Source organism: Amphiura filiformis, chromosome 20, assembly GCF_039555335.1.
Source record: "Amphiura filiformis chromosome 20, Afil_fr2py, whole genome shotgun sequence".
Lineage (NCBI taxonomy): Eukaryota > Metazoa > Echinodermata > Ophiuroidea > Amphilepidida > Amphiuridae > Amphiura > Amphiura filiformis.
The window spans coordinates 30,097,650-30,118,495 of NC_092647.1; the positions used below are offsets into that span (position 1 = coordinate 30,097,650).

Below are 20,846 nucleotides of genomic sequence, written 5' to 3' on the forward strand. Positions count from 1 at the left end.
CCTGAGCGTTAATTGGCCAACATCCTTCTCCGCTCCCCTATTGCAATATTGATTTGGACAAAATGGTCATCATTTCTACATTACAGTCTCCCAACATTGAAAAATGGGGGGTGGGGAAGGGGAGGGTGTAATCTTAATGTGCATTTGCAACTATTATACAAAATAATACGGAACTATCACATATTTAGCTTCGATTGCGTGCTTTTAACACCAGAACGTGTTGGTGTGGCAACGAATTTCCGCCAGAGTTGTTTGTAGCTAACCCAGCAAACACAAAAATGTTTTTAAAACATTTTAAACATGTTATATTTTGGGTTTTGGTTTAGGAAAAAAACACAGTTTTTGGGTTTTGGTTTAGGAAAAAAACACAGTTTTAATAACATTAAATGTCGGGTTATACAAAGGACATGGAAACATTTTAAAACGTTTTGTATGAAAACACACTACAACAATATTTTCAAAATGTTTTAAAAATGCTAATTTAAAACATTTTTGCCCAAATATTTTGTCAACACTTAAATAACATTATGTTAGAATATTTGGGTAGGATTTGGATAGGTTATCAATAAATGCTTTTGAATCTTATGAAACGTTTTATACCCTTTATATGTCCTTTATATAACCCGACATTTAAACGTTTTCTAGCAACCTTTTCTAACCTTTTACGAATGATGTCGAAAACGTTTTGTGTTTGCGGGGAAGCCATGCGCGTGTTTAATCATGACATATGATGAGCAGCTAGTGATGCATATAACATTTACCTTCTTGGTTGTTTCTTCCAGCAATTTCTTCAACAGTGCATTTGAGGCCTATAAGAACAGAGAGGAGAAAATTTAGTTTTAGCTATACCAACTCTACAAGTGCTAAAACGAAAAGGGAAACTATGGAATCTAAGAATTTGCAGAAGCATCATATTCTCCCGTTGAGTGAGCCTTTTAATTACTCTGTGCTGAATCAAAGAGATCAGGTTAGAAATGAGGTGGAAATTCTCACTGAATTCTTTCGTTGTGTGTTAATCTTCAGGATCACTCAAAACACTACATTCAGAAAATTGTTCTTCATTATCTAGTTCTAATTGTTATCATCGGACATCATCGTCTCAACACATTTAGGTTCAAGTTTTTCATTTTATCCATCTGTACACAATTCACCATAATGTATTATCAAACACTGCTAAATTATTTGTTGCTTTAATTTGCATTTTTTATAACTTAAGATGGGTTCTTTGTATGTTTTTATGTTTTTGTGTATAATTAATGTTTTGATTATTTAATGTACAATTATAATTATACAGGGTGTCCCAGAAAAAATTACCGTGCAAACTAATTTGGCCATAACTTGAGAATTAAGCAACCAAATCGTAAAATTTAAAATGCAGCGTGTAGCCCATTTTATTTTGCATCTTATATGTCAATTTTATTTGAATCGGTTGACCAGCTGCGAATAAATGAGCGATTACATAACACATACACAAATTCACTTCATTTCAAGTTTACAAGAGAGTTCATTCAACACAATGCACTAGTGGTTAACATGCTTTATATTTTGTTTGGTGAAATCCTTCTTGTTCTTCTTAAACAATCTGTTTCTAACAAACAAACTTTACAATATTAAAATGAAACCTTGCATGATACTCAGTACTTGTAAATATCTTTCTTCGTTTAGAAAATGTTAACATATTGGACAACATAAAGAATGAATTCGAGCTGGTTAAAAATATCGGTTTCTTTCTTATTTTTGGAATATTTCCAAGAAATGGTAATACAAGCTTCTTAAATCTTGTAGGGATGAAAGGAAATGTCCAGACGAGTAACCCTGTTAAATGAGGATTTGGAAATTATGTTGTTCCGCATTGCACTCATTCTGGGATTGCGTTGGAAGGCTTGTCTGATGTACAGTTCTTGGTCTCCCTGACCTGCCCTTTTTCAGTGACCTGCCCTTATTCAGGTTGAGGCTCGTACCTTTCTCCTGATACTTTTTGAAATTGTTCCTGATTGTTCACAAGGAGGCCTTCTGTGATATCGCCGTCTGAAATCTTGCTGGGCCTGGACAGCACTGTGTGTTTCTGCATATCTTAAGACAACGAAGGCCCTTTGACGGGCAGTAAACTGTTCGCCAACCATATTTGACAAGAAACATTGAAGCAATTAAATGGGCATAGACTGCACTGCTATAAGTGAAGTACAATCTGAGTGTGACAGCTAGGTCTATATGCTGGTTGTCCAGTTATTATCATGTTAATTGAAAACCCATTGTTAAACCATCATTTATAAAATAATGTCCACTCCAACCAACCTGTCGGAATATCAAAAACCATTGTTGGAAGACGGGATCAGTTGTTGGGCTTCTTGTTACTTTTTGAGATGTAATGTCTTCATTCATCAGCTTTACCCTTATTCATTGACTGAATTCAGGTCGTCCACGTTCAAAGGTGAAAGCATGAATAACAACACATTATCGATTATAAAATAGATACGAGGACTAGATTTAATGAGATACACAGAACGTAGGAAGAGGTGAGCGAATATGAAAAAGGGCCTTTTGATCAAACTTGGAATGAACTGCATTGACGCATGCATTATGTAATCCTTCATTTCTTCGCAATTGGTCAAACGATTCAAGTAAAATTGACAGGTAAGTTGCAAAATAAGATGGGCTACACGCTGCTTTTTTAATTTTGTGATTTGGATGCTTAATTTTCATCTTACAGCCAAATTAGTTTGCCCGGTAATTTTTTCTGGGACACCCTGTATGTTATAAGGTGGTACATCGTTTTCAGGCCTCTTGGCCTTGTGATGTACCTGCCTTCATCAATACTTGTTAATGTGCAATAATTTAATTTACCTCTGTTGTTACATTGTATGCTTTATGAGATTGATGAAAAATAAAAAGATTGATTGTCAGCATGTCTGCCGATTGCCATTATCTTACAATGGAGATTGCTCTAAATACATGAAGTGGTGGTAGCAACGATATTTTTGGGATTGGAAATCATGCGATAGGAAATCATGCGATATTGATTCATTAATGCTTTTCCAGAAGTGAAACTTACCATGCTTACTCGTGGAGCTCTTTTGATCGCGTTTCCGATGAACTGTCTGACACGCCAAGGTTGCACAATGTGTCAACAAAGCTTGGCTTTGATTCCACTTGTAAGCATTGGCAGTTAAGGCATGAAATCGAAAGGATGGTTTGTGCGCAATACTGTTAAGTCATTATGACCCCATTTGAATACCTTTCTGTATTTGCCAGTGCTGTATCAATTATTTCTTTCTTTTTTTTCAGAATGAAATGGGATAATGCAATGACTGCCATATGTCTTCTGAATGTGAACAGATTATTGCTATATCGTTATTGTTATTCCTCAATGCATGCTCCTGCTGAAATCACAGGTCAACTTTACCTTTCTTTTATATAGACTGATACCGACACCTTGAATTTCATGACGGGCCTATCGAAGTATACCTTAGAGTAGAGCTCTTCAAGTTGTGAGTCTGTCAAATATGTCTTGATGTTCACATTCTTGAGTATTAATGCAATGAATTCTGTCCGGTTGTGGGTCAACGCATACGTCAGTGCCAGCTGGAAGTCAACGTCCTGAGAGAAAACCATATTTTTAATAAGTTTCTGAAGTTTCACCTCCTCAAATTGGAGTGCAGAATTACCTGTATGTCAACAATTATCTCGTCATTTTACATATCAAGATTTATAAAGTGTTCAAGAATACTTTGGTGGGGTGGTTTGGCAAATTGGAGGGGGTCAATCAAACAAGTTTTAGGTCTAACAAACAAATTTAGAAAAAAAAAGTTTTTGCTCCTTTTAGAGTTGGGTCAAAAAAGTAAAACAAGAAAATACCGCTAAAATAAAAAAATCATGGTGTTTCAAAACAATAGTAAAAACACACAAAATGATGACTAGAAGTAGTGCCAAAATATATTTTACTTTATTGATGCTAATAACATAGTCTGTTGTAACTCAAGTGCTCACTACCTTCAATAATTGAAACCAAAGTTTTGTCTACAGACATATGGAATTTGTTACAGCCAGAGTGAAAATCAGAAAATGATTCTATAAATAAAACATTAAAAATATTGAGTATGTGCACAAATGTTGCTTTAAATTTTCCCTTTTTGTGTTACATTTATTTATCTAAGTTTTGGTTATAAGAATGAAGCATGTTTTTTCAAAAAAATATTAGAATTCATGCATTGAAATAAGCATGTTTTTGGCCCTTAGTCGCACAAAGCCATAACAAGTGCTTCTTGATCAAGCAAAGAAGCAAGTCCCTTCACTAGCGTCGATTCCTTCAGTTGCATAACAGTGTCTACGTCCCTTTCACATTTAACAGCACAGAAATCAACTAGTTAAGAAAGACAGTATAACTATTTTTTCGATTACACTCTTATCGCCGATATTAAGAAAACGCTGTTAAGGAGACATTTTTTTAACATTTTTTTTCCTGATTACGATTTTTTGCTTTAAACAGCATATATTACTCGTATTTTCTGAGGGCTAATCAGGGGCTATTGGTATTTGCGAAGTAAATAGCATTTAATCAGCATGTTTGATTAAAGAAATAACATGCGTTTAAGCAACTTCTGTTTTATTTCGGCAATAAAGTTCGCGCAACCCTTTTAATCGAAGATTGATCAAAGAGTACAATAAAATGTTGGCCGACATCGATAAGGCTTTGCGTGGTGGCTGTCGAGCAACGATCATAAAAATTTGCCGGAATATCTTCTTCAATTTCCATTTACATTATTCAGATGTGTAGCCAGGAAGCCCAGAATAATAATGAATTACCATGACAGGCGATATAGAGAGGTTTTGGAAGTTTTACAGATCGAACTTGATTCAAATCTGTCAGCTCCGTGCAGTGCAAATTATACACGGTACACGGCATTATATACGCGATCGATGCAACGTGTATAGTGAACGCATGCATGTGTATAGTTTTGTGAATCGAATACAGAGACATTTCTATGCATTGGGCTATTACAGAAAAAAAAAAAGGCACATACCCTATAGAAGACAAATTTGACACATCTAACCTCGTAAATCAAAAAAATTTTATTTTGGGAATCCCATGTCTTCTATAGGGTAGGTGCCGTTAATTTCTGTAATAGCCCATTATGTATTTATTTATTATTCCCCCCCCCAAAAAAAAATATTTCATAATGCAGAACCATTTCCCACCACGCTAGTAGATGCCATAGTTAAGTAGTGTTTGAGTTGGTGTGGGTGGGGGAGGAGATATAATTATAGATAGTCGATAACCGATAATCAATGATCAATCAGTTATCAACGTTCAGTTAAATTCTAAACCGTAGCACGCAAATGATGAAAAATACTCTCATGTTCAAATGGCTAAGGATGATATCCTTGTGGATACTGGGGGGGGGGTGAGTGGGTATTGATTATCGATAATCAATTATCGATTATAGATAATCAATAATCGATAATCGATAATCAATGTTAAAAAATTTATAGGCCTACGCAACCGACAAAACTGGGAATCGCTAAGGATGATTCCTTCTGGGTATGGGGGGGGGGGGTTTGTGCAGGGAATTAATTATGGCTAATTAATTATCGATAATCAATTATCGATTATCGATTATCGATCATCAATTATCGATTATCGATCATCAATCATTAGTTTATCAATATCCAATGTTTAAAAATGTATAGACCTACGCAACCGACAAAACGGGATATCTGCATTAATTTGAAAATATGATTTTCTCCCAAGTGCTAGAAAAGCACACTCTTTGACCATTTCTATGCACATCGTATCTCTTGCAAGCCGAAGGAACGAAATTTGTTTCCGTTTTGGATTTCAACAGCTTAAAATTGACATTTTTCGTAAAATGCACATCAAATATTTTGTTCTGAATTGGAAAATCTCTCTTGGTATAACATGAAAAATATTTCCGATTTTGGTTGTCAATTTCAAACTTTTTATATCAATCATCATATCCGTGGGCACGTGGTACTCTATTTTGAAAGCCATCCGAGTCTCCATTTTGACAAACGGATAAAAACAAAAATAGTTCTAACATTGTCATCTATGGAAGAAAAATCACAAAACTGCCTTTTTCTCAAAAAAAAAAATTGGGACTCGAAGATAAATTTTCTTCAAACTCGTTTTAAAAATCTTTATATATGCTTAATAACTTAAAAAAAAAAAAAAAAAAAAAAACCGAAAAAGAAATCCAAGTTGATACTCCATGTAAATGATTTCGTATACGCTAATCCGAACCCAAACCTAACCATTATCCTTCTAATAACCCTAACCCTAACCCTAATCCTAATTTCGTGTAAAATAAGGCCTACATGATGAAGAAATAACCAAACTATATTAGAATATTGGAAACTAACTCAATAATAGCCTCATACCCCAACTCTGCCTGCTGCTTTAGCTTCACTCTTGAATCTCTGTTATGGAACTGTGACAGAAGATTGATATGCAACCTCTCAGAGCGTCCGAAGTTTTGTGTCACGTGACCTTGCTCTGTATGGGCTATTACAGAAAAAAAAGGCACATACCCTATAGAAGACAAATTTGACACATCTAACCTCGTAAATCAAAAAATTTTTATTTTGGGAATCCCATGTCTTCTATAGGGTAGGTGCCGTTAATTTCTGTAATAGCCCATTGATACACGTGGATACGCGAATAACCATTTCCAAAAAATATATATGTAAACAATAATGTGCTTAATTTTTGTAAACAACTAAGTTGTTTAGACGTTTAACTCGGGATGATTAACGCCGAATTTCGCTGTTTAATATGTCAAAAGTTACAAATATATATAACCAACCATTGATTAGGTTTCTTAAACCGTGAAGAGAGTTACAACTTTTAACCAATAAACGGGTTACCGCGCCATGTAGTGAACCCGTTGCTTACGATTGCATAATGTTGTTTAAGGATTTCGTGTACGGAAAACAAGAGTTTCTACCATAATAACGAGTCCGTAATGAATCTGTACTAATTTATCTTGAAATAGAATAGTTGGGTAGTCTCTACTAAGCACTACCTCACAGCAGAACGAACTTCAGGAAAAGATGTGATCGAACTGTATTTAGTTAATCGTTTTAAACTGAGATATTTTAGTAAAACGCTTTCGTTTAAAATACTTGTTAACTTAAAAAACTAGACAAATCTGGGCGCTGTTTTTTGGCCACAGTCAGACATTGAAAACATTCAAAGTATACTTTACATTTGGGATTCTGACACCATTATTACTAAGCAAAAAAATAAATAAAAAAACTCGGGTTGAACAGACATAAGCAATTCAATAATTGTTTGCCTACCTGAAGTTTAGTATCATCAACCATTTCATAACGATCCCACTTTAATGCTAGCATGAACCATTCGTGAGGACTAGTTCCTGGCGCTGAAGTAAAAATAGCATAGAATATTAATTCATATTTTATTTGGTTTTCGTAGGCATTACAGGAGAGTGAGAGGTCATAAGGGCAATGTCGGGACCCGGGTCATGCCACTGCTGGACTTAAGACACATCATTCGCCATTTTAACCCATGATCATTGTTTGTTATTATAGTCTGTGGATAGTCTAATGCACTTTTGACCATGGGCAAAGATAAATTGACCGTGTCAATCATACGATATGTCATTAATATGAAATGTGATTCGGAGATATCTCGAAAGTCACCGTCATATTGGCTAAATTTACCAAAATGAATAGTTTATATATTACTATACTTATATTAAGTCATTGGCAATGGGGAACATTTTAACACGTTAATAATAATTAGAGACGGAACCTGAGTGACCTAATCTACTAACCTTTAACTGCAAAACTATCAAGATTATAACAGAGCGAATGAGTGGATTGAATTCATCCGACTGTTGCGTTAAATATTCATAGTTGGCCCACCATCGAGGGGCTATAAACGTTTACCTTTCGCCAGAGCTTCAAGGATGACTTCATCCATGTCTTTTTCAGTTCTTTGATCCCACACTGTAAGCAAGGAGTACCTTTCCAAACATGATATGAGGGCCTTTCTCGCTTGAAATATTTCATCGGTTAGGGGCTCGGAATTGGCAATATCTCTAAGCTCTTTCTCGTATTTTGATATATCATGTTGTTGACGTGCATTGTCGCTGTGAAAGGAAATTTATTTTTGTTTTAAAATATTGCGATTAGCATTATTAGGGACCGATACTGTAAAATACTGTTTGCTACGTCTATTTTTTTTTTATCATTCACTTTTCCTTTACTTCTTGTCTTTACAATTGTTAAATGTAGTCCAATTACCCAGCAAACACAAAACGTTTTCAACATCATTCGCAAAAGGTTATAAAAGGTTGTCAGAAAAAGTTTAAATGTCGGGTTATATAAAGGGTATATATAGGGTATAAAACGTTTTCATATCATAACAAAATCACTTTTTGATAACCTACTGCAAATATTTTGATATAATGGTATTTAAGTGTTGGCAAAATATTTAGCAACAAATGTTTGTTAAAAAAAAGTTTTCAATAATATTTTGAACACATATTTTAAACATATTGTTGCGGTGTGTTTTTATACAAAACGTTTTAAAACGTTTTCATGACATTTATATAACCCGAAATTTAATGATATTAAAACGTTTTACCTAAACCCAAACCCAAAATATAACTTGCTTAAAACGTTTTTAAAACGTTTTTGTATTTGCTGGGACATTACTTACTCGAGCATGATTTTTGCCATCAAATTGGCCGCTCGCCCGGTTTCATTTACAATAATTACTGGAGTTCCTTGAGTAACTGCTGAGTAAACAGTATTGATTGTTCCTAGACCACCACTCAGAACTATACACACGACCGGAATCTGTATCGCATCGTTTTCTAAACAAATCAGATAAGATTAAAACAAAATTAGGCAAAACAAAACAAACAAAACAAACAAAACAAACAAAACAAAAAAACAACAACAAAACAAATAACAACAAAACAACAACATAAAAACAATCTCACAACCTAGTAGTTCTACCACTAGCAGAGGCTTACATGTAGTCAAGTGTTATCTGATTATGTGATCTGATAACACAATTCACCGTAGAAGTAGTGATGTAACAGGATTAATTACCATAGCAATGGGTTTACACTTTATGATAGTGTTTAACACTTTATGCAATGTAGTAGAGCTGCTAAGCTTAACCATAGTGCACTTTGTGATAAAATCATGAGAGTGTCCACACGTGAAACACGTGGACCAATTTTTAAAGATGTAGAAGCATTTTAGATTTGACCCATAGTGACCTCTAGAGGTCACGAAAGGTCACACAGGGGGAAAAATGTGAAAATACTCCAATCTTGTCGACAGATACATCAACTTATTCGTCTGACCACAAGAATTTCAAAAATGTATAGTTTGTGCTATCTACGACCTATCGTTACAGAGTTATTCCAGATAAACCTCGTTTTTGGTTTAAAATGGCACATTTTGGTTGTACAGGGGTAAAAATTTCAACTTGCTCCGATTTTGACAAAAATGGCGGCAAATTGTCCGTTTAGCTGACACGAATCATAAAAAGAATAATTTTGCATATCTACTGTATTAACCTACTGAGATAGAGGTTATAAAATTGTAAAATGCTTTTAGCTGGCCATAGGGCCCTGTTGACCATTGACTTCCATTGCAAATAAAAAGTAAAGAGTACATTTTAGATGCTAAGTACTATACTGTTTCTTGATTCTTATTTCAAGACAAACAATTTCCCAACAATTATGGCAAAATCGGCCAAATTGTAATTTTTCACATAATTTACAGCTTATTCATATTCGCTGCACTTCCCCTTTTTTGAGGAATTTTCTCAAATAATGATTTCTGTGAACCACAAACTGAAATCAGTGAAGTTCGGTTGGGCTAACAGTGAGCATATGCTTCCACAGTTAGAGCGATATCTCATGATTATGGCGTGCCATCGTTTACTTGTGATAAAATACGCGTATATATAGTAGAGAGATTGCGATTTCCAAACATAGCATCGAACGTACGTGGAATCTATTCAAAATCCCGTCACAGGAGAGTGGTTTTGAATAGATTCCACGTACGTTCGATACGTACGTTTGGAAATCGCAATCTCTCTATTATTAATAAACTCACCTTCTGTGGACGTTTCTGTTGTTACCACATTATTCGTTACGATATTGCCGCACTGATGATCAGCTGCTCTTCCATCTGGACATTTGTATAAGTACAGTCATTTAGTATGGAATATTTTTTCGCAAAATTCCAAGACTGGTCTGGAAGGGTTCTGCGTACGGGCTAAATATTAATTGGGGTGTGTCGGGAGATGGTGTAAAATAACTTTTTGACACAAAAATGTGCTTTCAATTAGTTTACATTATGACGTAGCAAATTAGCCTAAAATGGCGGTTTTAAGGAGACTGAATTAGGTTTTTGTGGGGGGTAAAATTTCTGAATTTGAGCAACAATATTCCCGATATTATCAAGTTCAAAGTGATATTTCCTGAACCTAAATAGCAATCAGAGTTCATCAGAACTGAAATGCACTTGTACTCTACTAGTTTTGAAATTGGGGGGGGGGGGGGGGGCTTTTAAAAATATGGCTCTAAAAAGTGGTAAGCACTCAGAAAATTTAAATAGCCCCCTGGGGCCAAATGTTATAAACTAACTGTACATAAAGAAGCAGTGGGACTTCATTGGACAATCAGGAATCCGCGCATCAGTTGTTTTTGTACCGTAAGTTTATAGCATTTGACCCGGGGGACATTCAAACTTTCCGAGTACGTACCACTTTTAAGTGCCATATTTTAAGCTCTTCCTATGTTCAAAACATTGGTGCATTGCAAGACTTGCAATTACTTGCAATTGGGCTTTATCACAGTTGAAATACATTTAGTGTATTTCAACTGCCAATGCCAATTGCTGACGAAGTTTAGGAATTATCACCTCAAACCCCTAGAACAATTTTGCATAAAGTCCGAAATTGTGTCCCCCACGAAGCTCAAATTTAGCCTCCCTAAATCCGCCATTTTAGGCAAATTCGCTACATTATGAGCATCGTAATGTAAACTTATGGGAAAGCACATTTTCTATCAAACAATTATTTTGCACCATCTCCCGAAACACCCCAATTAATATTTAGCCAGTTCGGTTTATGCAGACCCCTTCCAAATGCAATTTTGCGAAAAAATATTCCATACCAAATGTCAAGTCTGTAATACAAATAAACAATAGTTTACATAATCTATGCTCTATACATACACGATAAGGAATGCAATGAACATTTTTAACAGGTTGACTTAGTATTGAAATTAATGCCATACAGTACACAATATTTTCAGGGATACTGTATGTAATGGGGGATAAATCAATATAAGGTCGAATCCAACCAAAAGTGTTCACGGGCCAAAAATAAAAGTCCAAAATTAGAATGCCTCCACAATTGTTTCCTTTTGCCCATTGAAAATAAATCCAGGACGTGTGATAGTAAATGTGACATCATAATCCAATATTACCTACGAATACCATTAGGATGATTTCACTATCGCAATACTAATCAATCAAAAACAAATGGTATATTCCCGTTAATCATGTTAATGCTTTTTTCGTGTATTTTAGACCACAGGGTGTCAGGAAAATGCTAGCTCAATCAGAAAATATTTGTTTTCATTTTTATAACTCGAACAATATGATCTTATTCAATTTATGCTAGTTTATTTTTGAAAATGGAGTTTAGGTCAGTTTCTGTATTTTATTTATCAAATGAGTATGAATCAAATTACATATTGTATAAGAAAGATTGGGATATCTGTTTTCAGGAATATTAGGAACTATAAACATACACCTAACGCTTTATATAATGATAGGTGAAGAAAACCGGGTATTCGTAGGTAACATGATCGATTTAACAATATCTATATTGAGTTTAGAGGTTCAAATTTTGCTATTATGTTAATGAATGAATAAAATGGTAGTTTTTAGATGTGTATCAGATTGTACGTCCAAATGAATAAATGTTATTACCTTAGATCAAAATTTTTTGATGCTTTTAGCAAGATTTTGAACACTTCATTTTGATATACAAGTAGTTACACAGGAAATTTACGTAATAAATAATTGTTCAATGAATCCGTATATGGGTAATAATATTGTCCACAAATCTTCATTTTATAAAGCACTTTGAATGTATTGTTTTCTTTATGTGCGTTTATTGATACTAGAGACCCTATCATGTAGAATAATGTCGGTTCACAGCGGTTGAATGAGGATTGAAGTAAGAAACAAAGGTGACTTTAATTTGCTTAATTGCACACAAATCGCTTAAAACCGTTATTACAGACTTGTGAAGTCCATCCTGGCGTCAATATTACGTCTTGTGGTCTTTCGTTTGAGGGCAACTACAATTAGCTTTATACCAGGGTCCATCACGGTGTTGTCTAGATCAAGAGACAATGAGAACAGTCGTTTTACAGTGTGGGCCAAAAACAACTTTACCCAATTTCAGAGGGTGGTTGCTCGAATTGTAGAAGAGCTGATCATGATATTGTTACAAATTCTAAATGTATATCTTTCTAAAAGTATGTGATGAAGAAATGAAAGCAAAAGGAGCTAAATTAACAAAATGGTGCTAGTTTTACGTCCGAGGGTTAAAAATCACTTTGTCCACACGTAATTCAATGGGATTTGTCTGATTGCTAAGAGTAAGGCATACATATGCGTTAGGCATACATGTAATTAGTAAACAGGTTTGGCCTGTCTTTGAAAAGTGATGATTGTTTTACATACATGAAAGAAATACAATCGATTTTAATCCCCATTTACTTGTCATATACTCAAACTTCACTCCTGTCATTGACCAACAATAAGCGTAATAATTATATAATTACAAAGGTGTCATCTGGCACATTTTTTAAATTTTAAATAGGTCTTCATGCATTTTGTGACCGCGTGGCTTATTTCTAAATAGGTTTGCAAGGTGTCAAGATAAGGCAATTCACAACACAAGAGAGGACCTTTATGGTAGAGGTATACTTAAGAACATAATGCTTTTGGAAGTGCAGCATCAATTTCGGATTCGTTTCCCGAACGTAAGAGTCTTGCCGAAACCTACCATAACTCTACTTACGAACAACTTTCACAACCTCGGAAGTGTGACTAATAGATGCAAAGCACGGAGCGGACGTCCATGAACTGGCCGTTCAGCTGCAAATATTGCAGCGGTACAAAGGAACTTGCAGCTAACCCACTACCCCAGAGTCAGTTGTCAAAGCAACAATTTACCCAACATACCACGAACGCAATAAGTGCAATAACTTTCTTGTAGATAACATTTGACAAAAAATGACAAAAATGAGGTATGAGGTTACAATTGCTTTGCGTATATTTGAAGAGAATTGTTTTTATATCTTTGGAGCAAGAAAGCTGCATATCATGAGGAAATATCATAGCTTGACATTTAAATTGTTTATGTTTGATTTATATTATTGTGTTATATAAAACCGCTGAATAAATTTCAGAAATTTGTGCGTATAGTGAGTGGTTCTCATTCTCTATCGAAATCGCTATTGCAAATGATGCGACGCGACAGCTTGTAGGTCTTCGCGTGGACAAAGTTAATTTTGACCCTTTCATTTAAAACTAGCATCACGTTTTTAATTTAATACATTTTTGGATAGTTTTTTCACCAAATACTCCTAAGAAAATGTTGTTTACGAACATGTGAAAACAATTTGAAGCAGACTTTTCAATTTCGAGATATGGACCTTTTAAATTGGGTAAAGTTGTTTTTGGCCCACACTGTAGTCCATGGTATTCGTAGGTAACCTTAGCGAAAACGTCAAAAGTCACCTTCGAATAAATCAATTTGGACACAAATTACTCAGAAATCAGAAGGTCGGTAAACGTTTAAAATGAAGCACACATCACAGCTGACAAATCCAAGTATTTATCCCTTTCTAATCATCCTCGAATCTGATTTTTTTTTTTCAAATGAGCAGACCTTCGTCTATTTCAGTGCATATTTTTCAACAATTGAGCCGTATTTAGTTTTGCATGGCAGGCATGTATGTGAATTCATAACTTTTATTGACATATGATTTGACAGCGAACGTACTGGCCTTATTTATGTACCGATATGGGTATTGACATGAATGGCGGTGTTTCACAATACTGTCATGATGTCAAATTGTATTTGTAGGTAACATTCGGCTACCGAAAGCTACCTACGAATACTTACTTATTTTGTTAATATCTCAGTAGTTAAATGCATGCTATTGAAACTTGGTACTATTAAAGAGTGTATTACCCTGCACCTATTACTTAAATATTATTTACTATTCTCTCACTTTGTGGAAATGACACAGCTTTTAACATGTATTCGGAGGTAATGCATATATTTTACCAAACCTACCTTTGTGCCATTTAGAATTTCTGGCAGCTAAACACAATGAGAAAAATGTCTGAATGCAATGCATTTCAGTATTGGACATATCAAAGCTTGTATCAATCGCGCATTTATTAGTGATTTCGATTTTTTAAGATATATCTAGTACTATGAAACATTGTATTCGTAGGTAATGTAAAAAAATACCACGCAAAAAATTATCACAAAAAGTTCATAATTATGTACAAATATGTGAAAACTTGAACAGTCAATCTTTGAATACACACCTTTCAGGAATTCAATTTAGAATCAATCCAATGACTGCCTTTCATAACTGATGTAGATATTTTGAAAAATGGGTCAAAATAGCATGTTTTTGGGTCTCTGTGTCTAAGTTTGTCATAGAAGGGGGTCTTATTATATATGGTGCGAAGCGTATGATCAAGGCAAATAAACACAATACAGAAACGAAACCCAATTGTTTAATACTTTTAAGTTATGGCCCTGAACATGCTGTGTACACTTTTCGTTGGATTCGACCATATAGGTGTATCGTCATGCTTCATATTATCAGTACATTGGTGTTCATACCATACTGACCTTTGTTTGATTCAGCGCGAACTGCCGGTTAAGTTCTGGGGACGATTGTTTTAGCCATGTCATCCTTACACCAATATTTTTGGTGCAGTTTTACTTTGTTAAAAAAAACACCAGAACAGCAAAAACAACAAACAACAAAACAAAAACAAACATCGAAACACACCTCCACCTCCAAAAAAACAAAACAAATAAATTTGTCCCCGACACACATACACAAAAAAAATGGGCCTCCAAATTTGTACTAGATTTATTCATTTTCATAATTGTACTTGAGCACGCGGCAACATAGGCTACCTTTTATCTTTTTCTGAAGTTTTAAAAGTTTTTAATAAAATGTAAGGGGGTGAGGGCTACAATATCTATAATGCTTTGCTGATCTAAATAATGCCGTTTATGCACTGCGGACCCAGGCTGCGGACGTCCACAGTGCTTGTGCGTTCATAGCTTCAGAGATTTCTTGTGACGGGGCATGCATATCGCGTAAAGATTCGTCTACTATTAGCAAACAAGGGAACGAGCCCTTATTTCTTGTTGGGATTTTCTATTTGTACGTAAAATTTACTCTAAAGAAGGTGAGCTCATTTTCGCTATTAGGCAAATCTTAACGGTGTACATGTAACGCACCTTTCGTGGATGTGTTTTCCATTTTAAACGCACCATTGTCGTGGCCGTTCTGATGACCAGTAGCGTCTGATCCTTCATCTGCATCTTTAAAGAATCAATTTCAATATTACAGAAGCGATGATATATTTTCATGCGGAGTAAGGGGACCAATGATCCTGTTTAATGAGATTAAATGGTATTGGAAAATGACAGCTATGCAGTACACACTCAAAACGCTAGTCAGTAGATGGCTATGAAATACAAGATCCATTCAGTCACGTAGTTAGGCACTGGAAACGATCGGATTCGACGTTGAAAATTTGTTTAGTTACACCTTTTCACTTCATAATTAATTTTCTCGGTCAAATGAAAAGAAATAATTTTCATTAATTCAGTAAATGTAAAAAAAACTATATAGCTTGGTACTGTATATTTTTTTCAAACCCTGGTGTTTTAACAACTTAGGTGGGAAATTTAGGCTTCTAGTGTAAGATTTTAGATTTTCACAGGCTTCAACTTGCCCCATGAGCTTTTTGAGGGTCAACGTTTTTGCTTTTCAAAGTAACATAATTCACTAATGAAAGATATTTTTCAACTTTCTGAAGCACATCATATATGGCTATATAACATAGTTTTGTCAGAATTTCGGTTTTGATTGCACCATTTTTCAATTCCGACTACCAATATAATTCTAAAAAACCAACTCGCGAATGTACCCATGGATGCATTACGAGTGGGTTTTGGAAAGAACCTTCTGTTAAATCATGTCTATTCATCTAACTACTCAATTACAAATCTCTAAATCCCTTTCTTCTTGTCTATTGATATTTTGAATAGTGTTTATCTTTCCCTAATAGATTATGATACTAAATAGCGTTGTTGCTTTACCAACTCAAGGTAACACTACTCTATAATGAAATTGTATTCCCCAAGGGGGTGAAACCCATTCAAAGCCAGTCGTCCGTGCAGGGCGCTGACATTTTGAATATTGTACGGAATAATCATTAGCTTGGGAAGATCGATTTACAATGTGCAAGATACAGGCTATTTGGGCGACCCAATTCTGGAGGTACCTATATTTTGCACCTGCCGCCTCAAACACATATAACAACTCTATCACTGGCGCTATTATTGTGTATGCAAAGCGATTCCCTCAGTGTGTAGAAGAGACGAAGTCCGCCATGTCCATCATTTGTGGGTACCTATATTTTCTTTGTGGTCGGCAATACAGGCTCGACGACGAATTTCTAAAGATGACGTAACGCTTTTCTCCTCTATCTATTCTAACCTCTTTGGTATTTCCCTCCACTTTCTCATGGCTCAATGAACATACATAGAGAGATTATGACTAACCAAGGCTTAAGTTATGTAATGATTAAAGATTGTTATCCAAGTAGGGTTGTTCACGCCCATAGGACAGCACATGAGTGAAATGTCGACAAACTCAACTTTTTAAAAATGAATCCAAAGATGATCATTTTTGGTTGGTAATTAGTAAATAGATATCAAAACACGGGCAGTATCAACTCTCACACATATTTGATGAGTTTCTAGAACTGGGTTCAAGAAAATCCCCAGATGGAAAATCAACTGGCAACACCAAGACCTACGCTGGAGATACATCTAGCGTCGGTTGCCAGTAGGAATCACTCATCATCAAGTGTTGACAAAGGCAACAGTGTTGCTGAAACGTACACAAAGTAAGTGCAATTTCTGGATCAGATATCAAGAACTTTGGTTAATGAGTTTACTCTACCGATCCTGATGAATTTGTTCAACCATGTTCGACAATCTTATGGACAGAGCACAGTGAAACATCTTCGTGATTTAGAAAATTGTGAGAAAAAGATACAGCGCCATAGAAATCATCTTGTCTATAGCCTCCGTTGCCGTGATCAAAAGCTAACCCCACCCAGTTTAAAACTTCGGTGCCCAGTGAATACCAACAAAGCAAAGGACATCATCAAGCGTGCGGAAAAAGGCCTTATCAGAGAGCGGATCCGAGTGGTAAATAACAAAATCAAGAACCTAAAAGCTAAAAAAGATCAGCTAAAGGACGACGTAAACAATGAGATTCCCGCGGAATCTGATATAGGACAAAAGATCGAGCGTCACCTAGCGACTGTTAGCGAGACTACGTATCAAGACACTAAACGCCGTCACCTACAGAAGCTTGAAATATTGACAAAAAAAGCCGCCGCTAACAACAAAAAGTTCCATGATTCTGCGATTGATCTGTCGGGTTCTCAGCTCAAAAAATGGGTTGTGAACCTATCAAAATACAAACTAAATGCTGCACAAACCAGCGTGTTAACAAAGGGCCTTAACTATGCTATTTCACCGCCTAAGATACCCGCGGAGGAATTTGTGTTGGCGACTGAACTGGCGTGGAAACACCTACCGCTGGCCGATGGAATTCAACTTCGTGCAAAAATAGCGAGTACTTTAAAATCATCAAAAGTACCGGAGCAGAATGTCACCAAGGAAGAAAGAAAAGCCATCAAAGATCTCAAGAAAGCGGAGGATATTATCATCTTGCCAGCTGACAAAGGGAAATCTACCGTAGTGTTGGACAGAGTTGATTATGATGAGAAAGTGAATACCATGCTGGGAGATAAGAAGACATACGAGGAACTACCAAATGATCCGACGGTGAAGTACAAACGTAAACTGGTTTATGCGTTGTCAAAATTAAAGAAGGAAGGTAAGATCACCGAAACTAAGTATAAACAACTTTACCCCACTGCTGAAAATGTTCCTAGGCTATATTGCACGCCAAAAATTCACAAGCCTAATACCCCTCTGCGTCCAATTGTGGATTACACAGCGACGATTGGTTACAGCACATCAAGATGACTTGCGGATATACTTGGTGGTTTAGTCGGCAATACCCAACATCATGTGAAGAACTCCCAGCAGCTAGCTGAAGATCTGTCCAAAGTAGTCATTGAGGAGGAAGATATACTTAATTCACATGATGTGGTTAGTTTATTTACCAACACGCCAATTGACCAAGTGTTAGAGATTGTGAGAAATAGACTGGAGAAAGAAAATTTGCTTAGAGTGTACAACAAAGATACAGGGTTCAAAATAACAAGTGAGGATGTCGTGCATCTACTGGAGTTCATACTGACCACCACGTATTTCACGTTCAAAGGCAAAATACATCGTCAGCTCTTTGGTACGGCGATGGGCAGTCCCGTAAGCCCGATAGCGGCCAACATTTTCATGGAAGCCTTAGAACAACAGGGTATCGCTACTGCGCCGCTTGATTGTAGACCGAAGCTATGGCTCCGATATGTCGACGACATCCTTGAGGTTATCCAAAGAGATAGTGTCCAGCAACTCACAGACCACATCAACCAAGTAGACAAATCAGGCTCCATCAAATTTACCTTTGAACAAGAATCGCAAGGTCAGCTTCCATTTCTGGACACCCTAATTGTGAAGAAAGACGATGGAACAGTGAAGTTGTTGGTCTATCGCAAGCCTACACATACCGACCAATATCTCAACTACCAGTCGCATCATCCTTTACATCAGAAACTCGGAGTAGTACGCACATTATACAACAGGAAAGACACCATCGTAACTGAAGAGCAGGATAAGGAAGAAGAGGAAAAGAAAATCCAAGAAGCGCTCCAAACATGTGGTAACCCAAAGTGGTTTTTTTAATATGTCAAAGACCAGATGCAAAGTGTTAAGCCAAAGAAATCGGCTAAAAAGACTGATGACAGCACCAGAAGCCGAGGTATGGTTGTACTACCGTATGTGAAAGGAGTAACAGAAAGGGTGTCTAGAGTGATGAAGAAATATAATGTCTCAACCGCAATGAAGCCACACAACACGCTCCGCAGAGAACTGGTTCACCCAAAAGACAAGCGTGATCCCAACAACTTGACCCAGGCGGTTTACAAGATCCCCTGTTTGAACTGTGATCTGTCGTACATAGGGGAGACTGGGAGAAAATTTGGAACGCGGCTCGAAGAACACAGAAAGGAAGTGGAGAAGGTCAACAGCACAGTAGTCACCAGGGCAGGTAGAAAAGAATCTCTTACAACAGTTAACAAGTCGGCAATAACAGATCATGTAGTGGACAAAAATCATGTTATTGGATGGGGGGACGCTGAGATCATGGCACAGAACAAGAACGATTCACACGCTGGATAAAGGAGGCTATAGAAATTAGAAAGAGGAGGGGCACCACCATGACCAGAGACGACGGGCAGTATCAACTCTCACACATTTTTGATGAGTTTCTAGAACTGGGTTCAAGAAAATCCCCAGATGGAAAATCAACTGGCAACACCAAGACCTACGCTGGAGATACATCTAGCGTCGGTTGCCAGTAGGAATCACTCATCATCAAGTGTTGACAAAGGCAACAGTGTTGCTGAAACGTACACAAAGTAAGTGCAATTTCTGGATCAGATATCAAGAACTTTGGTTAATGAAAACACATTCCAGTATAAATAAGTTAATCTTTTTGCCGTTTTCTTCAGAAAATGTGATTTATTTTTCACCATTTCACGACTTCCACAGGCAATTACCGAATAAATGCCCTACACAATGGGTAGTGGACTTCGGACTAGTATTCAATAAAGCAGCTAGACGGTTGATCGCTCAGTCACCATGGTGACTGCATCTCTATTCATTATTGCCCGTAGTGTCTTCCACTGAACCTTCGAAGTAGCGAAGTTAAAATGCCAACTTTGAACGGTTTTTTCTACACCATAGACAAGGCCCCAAAATATGAAACCTCGTCAATGTGTTGATAAATATGTGAATGTACTCACAGAAGAGTTATTGGACATGTAAATACTCTGAAATACGCGCGCTGATGTTGATGCGTCTAATGCACGAGTCCCGTGTATTTGACGCATCAACATCAGCGCAAGTCATTATTTTGTCTAATTTCTGGAGCAACAAGTAATACGAGTTCATTAACCTATTTCATGCATGAGAAGAACAAAACACGTGGTTTTTGCTGTTCTTATAACAAAATTATGACTAAAAATATTGGAAAAAAGAACCAAATATAGATGCATCAACCCACCCGAAAAATGAATCAAGCCTACGCGACGCTAACGCGTACGAAAGCACTGCGCGTAGCACGCGGAGTACACATTATACACGATCAATGGGTGGTTTGGATTTTTCTAACGCTTGCTCTGCTTGATTCCTACCTAAGGCCTGGGTGCTCAATCTCGCCGATTAACTCATCGGCGTACCCGGAACCTAAGCCGCAGACCCACGCCGATGCACATATGCTGAG

The 20,846-nt window shown here is 36.4% G+C and overlaps 2 protein-coding genes across 2 annotated transcripts in view; one reads left to right on the forward strand and one right to left on the reverse strand.

Moving 5' to 3' along the window:
- The window catches only part of LOC140142259 (transient receptor potential cation channel subfamily M member 2-like), a 38,061-nt gene extending 27,271 nt beyond the window's left edge, over positions 1 to 10,790 (reverse strand). Inside the window, exons 1-7 of the mRNA XM_072164226.1 lie at positions 10,775 to 10,790; positions 10,123 to 10,197; positions 8,705 to 8,861; positions 7,930 to 8,132; positions 7,318 to 7,400; positions 3,466 to 3,597; positions 762 to 809 (exon numbers count right to left, since the gene is read on the reverse strand). Of these exons, the coding sequence (XP_072020327.1) occupies positions 762 to 809; positions 3,466 to 3,597; positions 7,318 to 7,400; positions 7,930 to 8,132; positions 8,705 to 8,861; positions 10,123 to 10,197; positions 10,775 to 10,790 (714 nt within the window). The remainder of the gene's footprint in view (positions 1 to 761; positions 810 to 3,465; positions 3,598 to 7,317; positions 7,401 to 7,929; positions 8,133 to 8,704; positions 8,862 to 10,122; positions 10,198 to 10,774) is intronic.
- Positions 10,791 to 17,335: 6,545 nt separating this feature from the next.
- LOC140142260 (uncharacterized) lies at positions 17,336 to 19,246 on the forward strand. The gene is made up of 2 exons (XM_072164227.1): positions 17,336 to 18,275; positions 18,453 to 19,246. Exons 1-2 carry the CDS (start codon positions 17,336 to 17,338, stop codon positions 19,244 to 19,246), a joined length of 1,734 nt encoding a protein of 577 aa, XP_072020328.1.
- The last annotated feature ends 1,600 nt before the right edge of the window (positions 19,247 to 20,846 follow it).

Coding starts and splice junctions, on each gene's coding strand:
- LOC140142260 (XM_072164227.1), top strand. CDS start 17,336: ATGAATTTGTTCAACCATGTTCGACAATCTTATGGACAGAGCACAGTG. Junction 18,276..18,452: donor GTCAAAATTAAAGAAGGAAG/GTAAGATCACCG, acceptor TTGGTGGTTTAG/TCGGCAATACCCAACATCAT.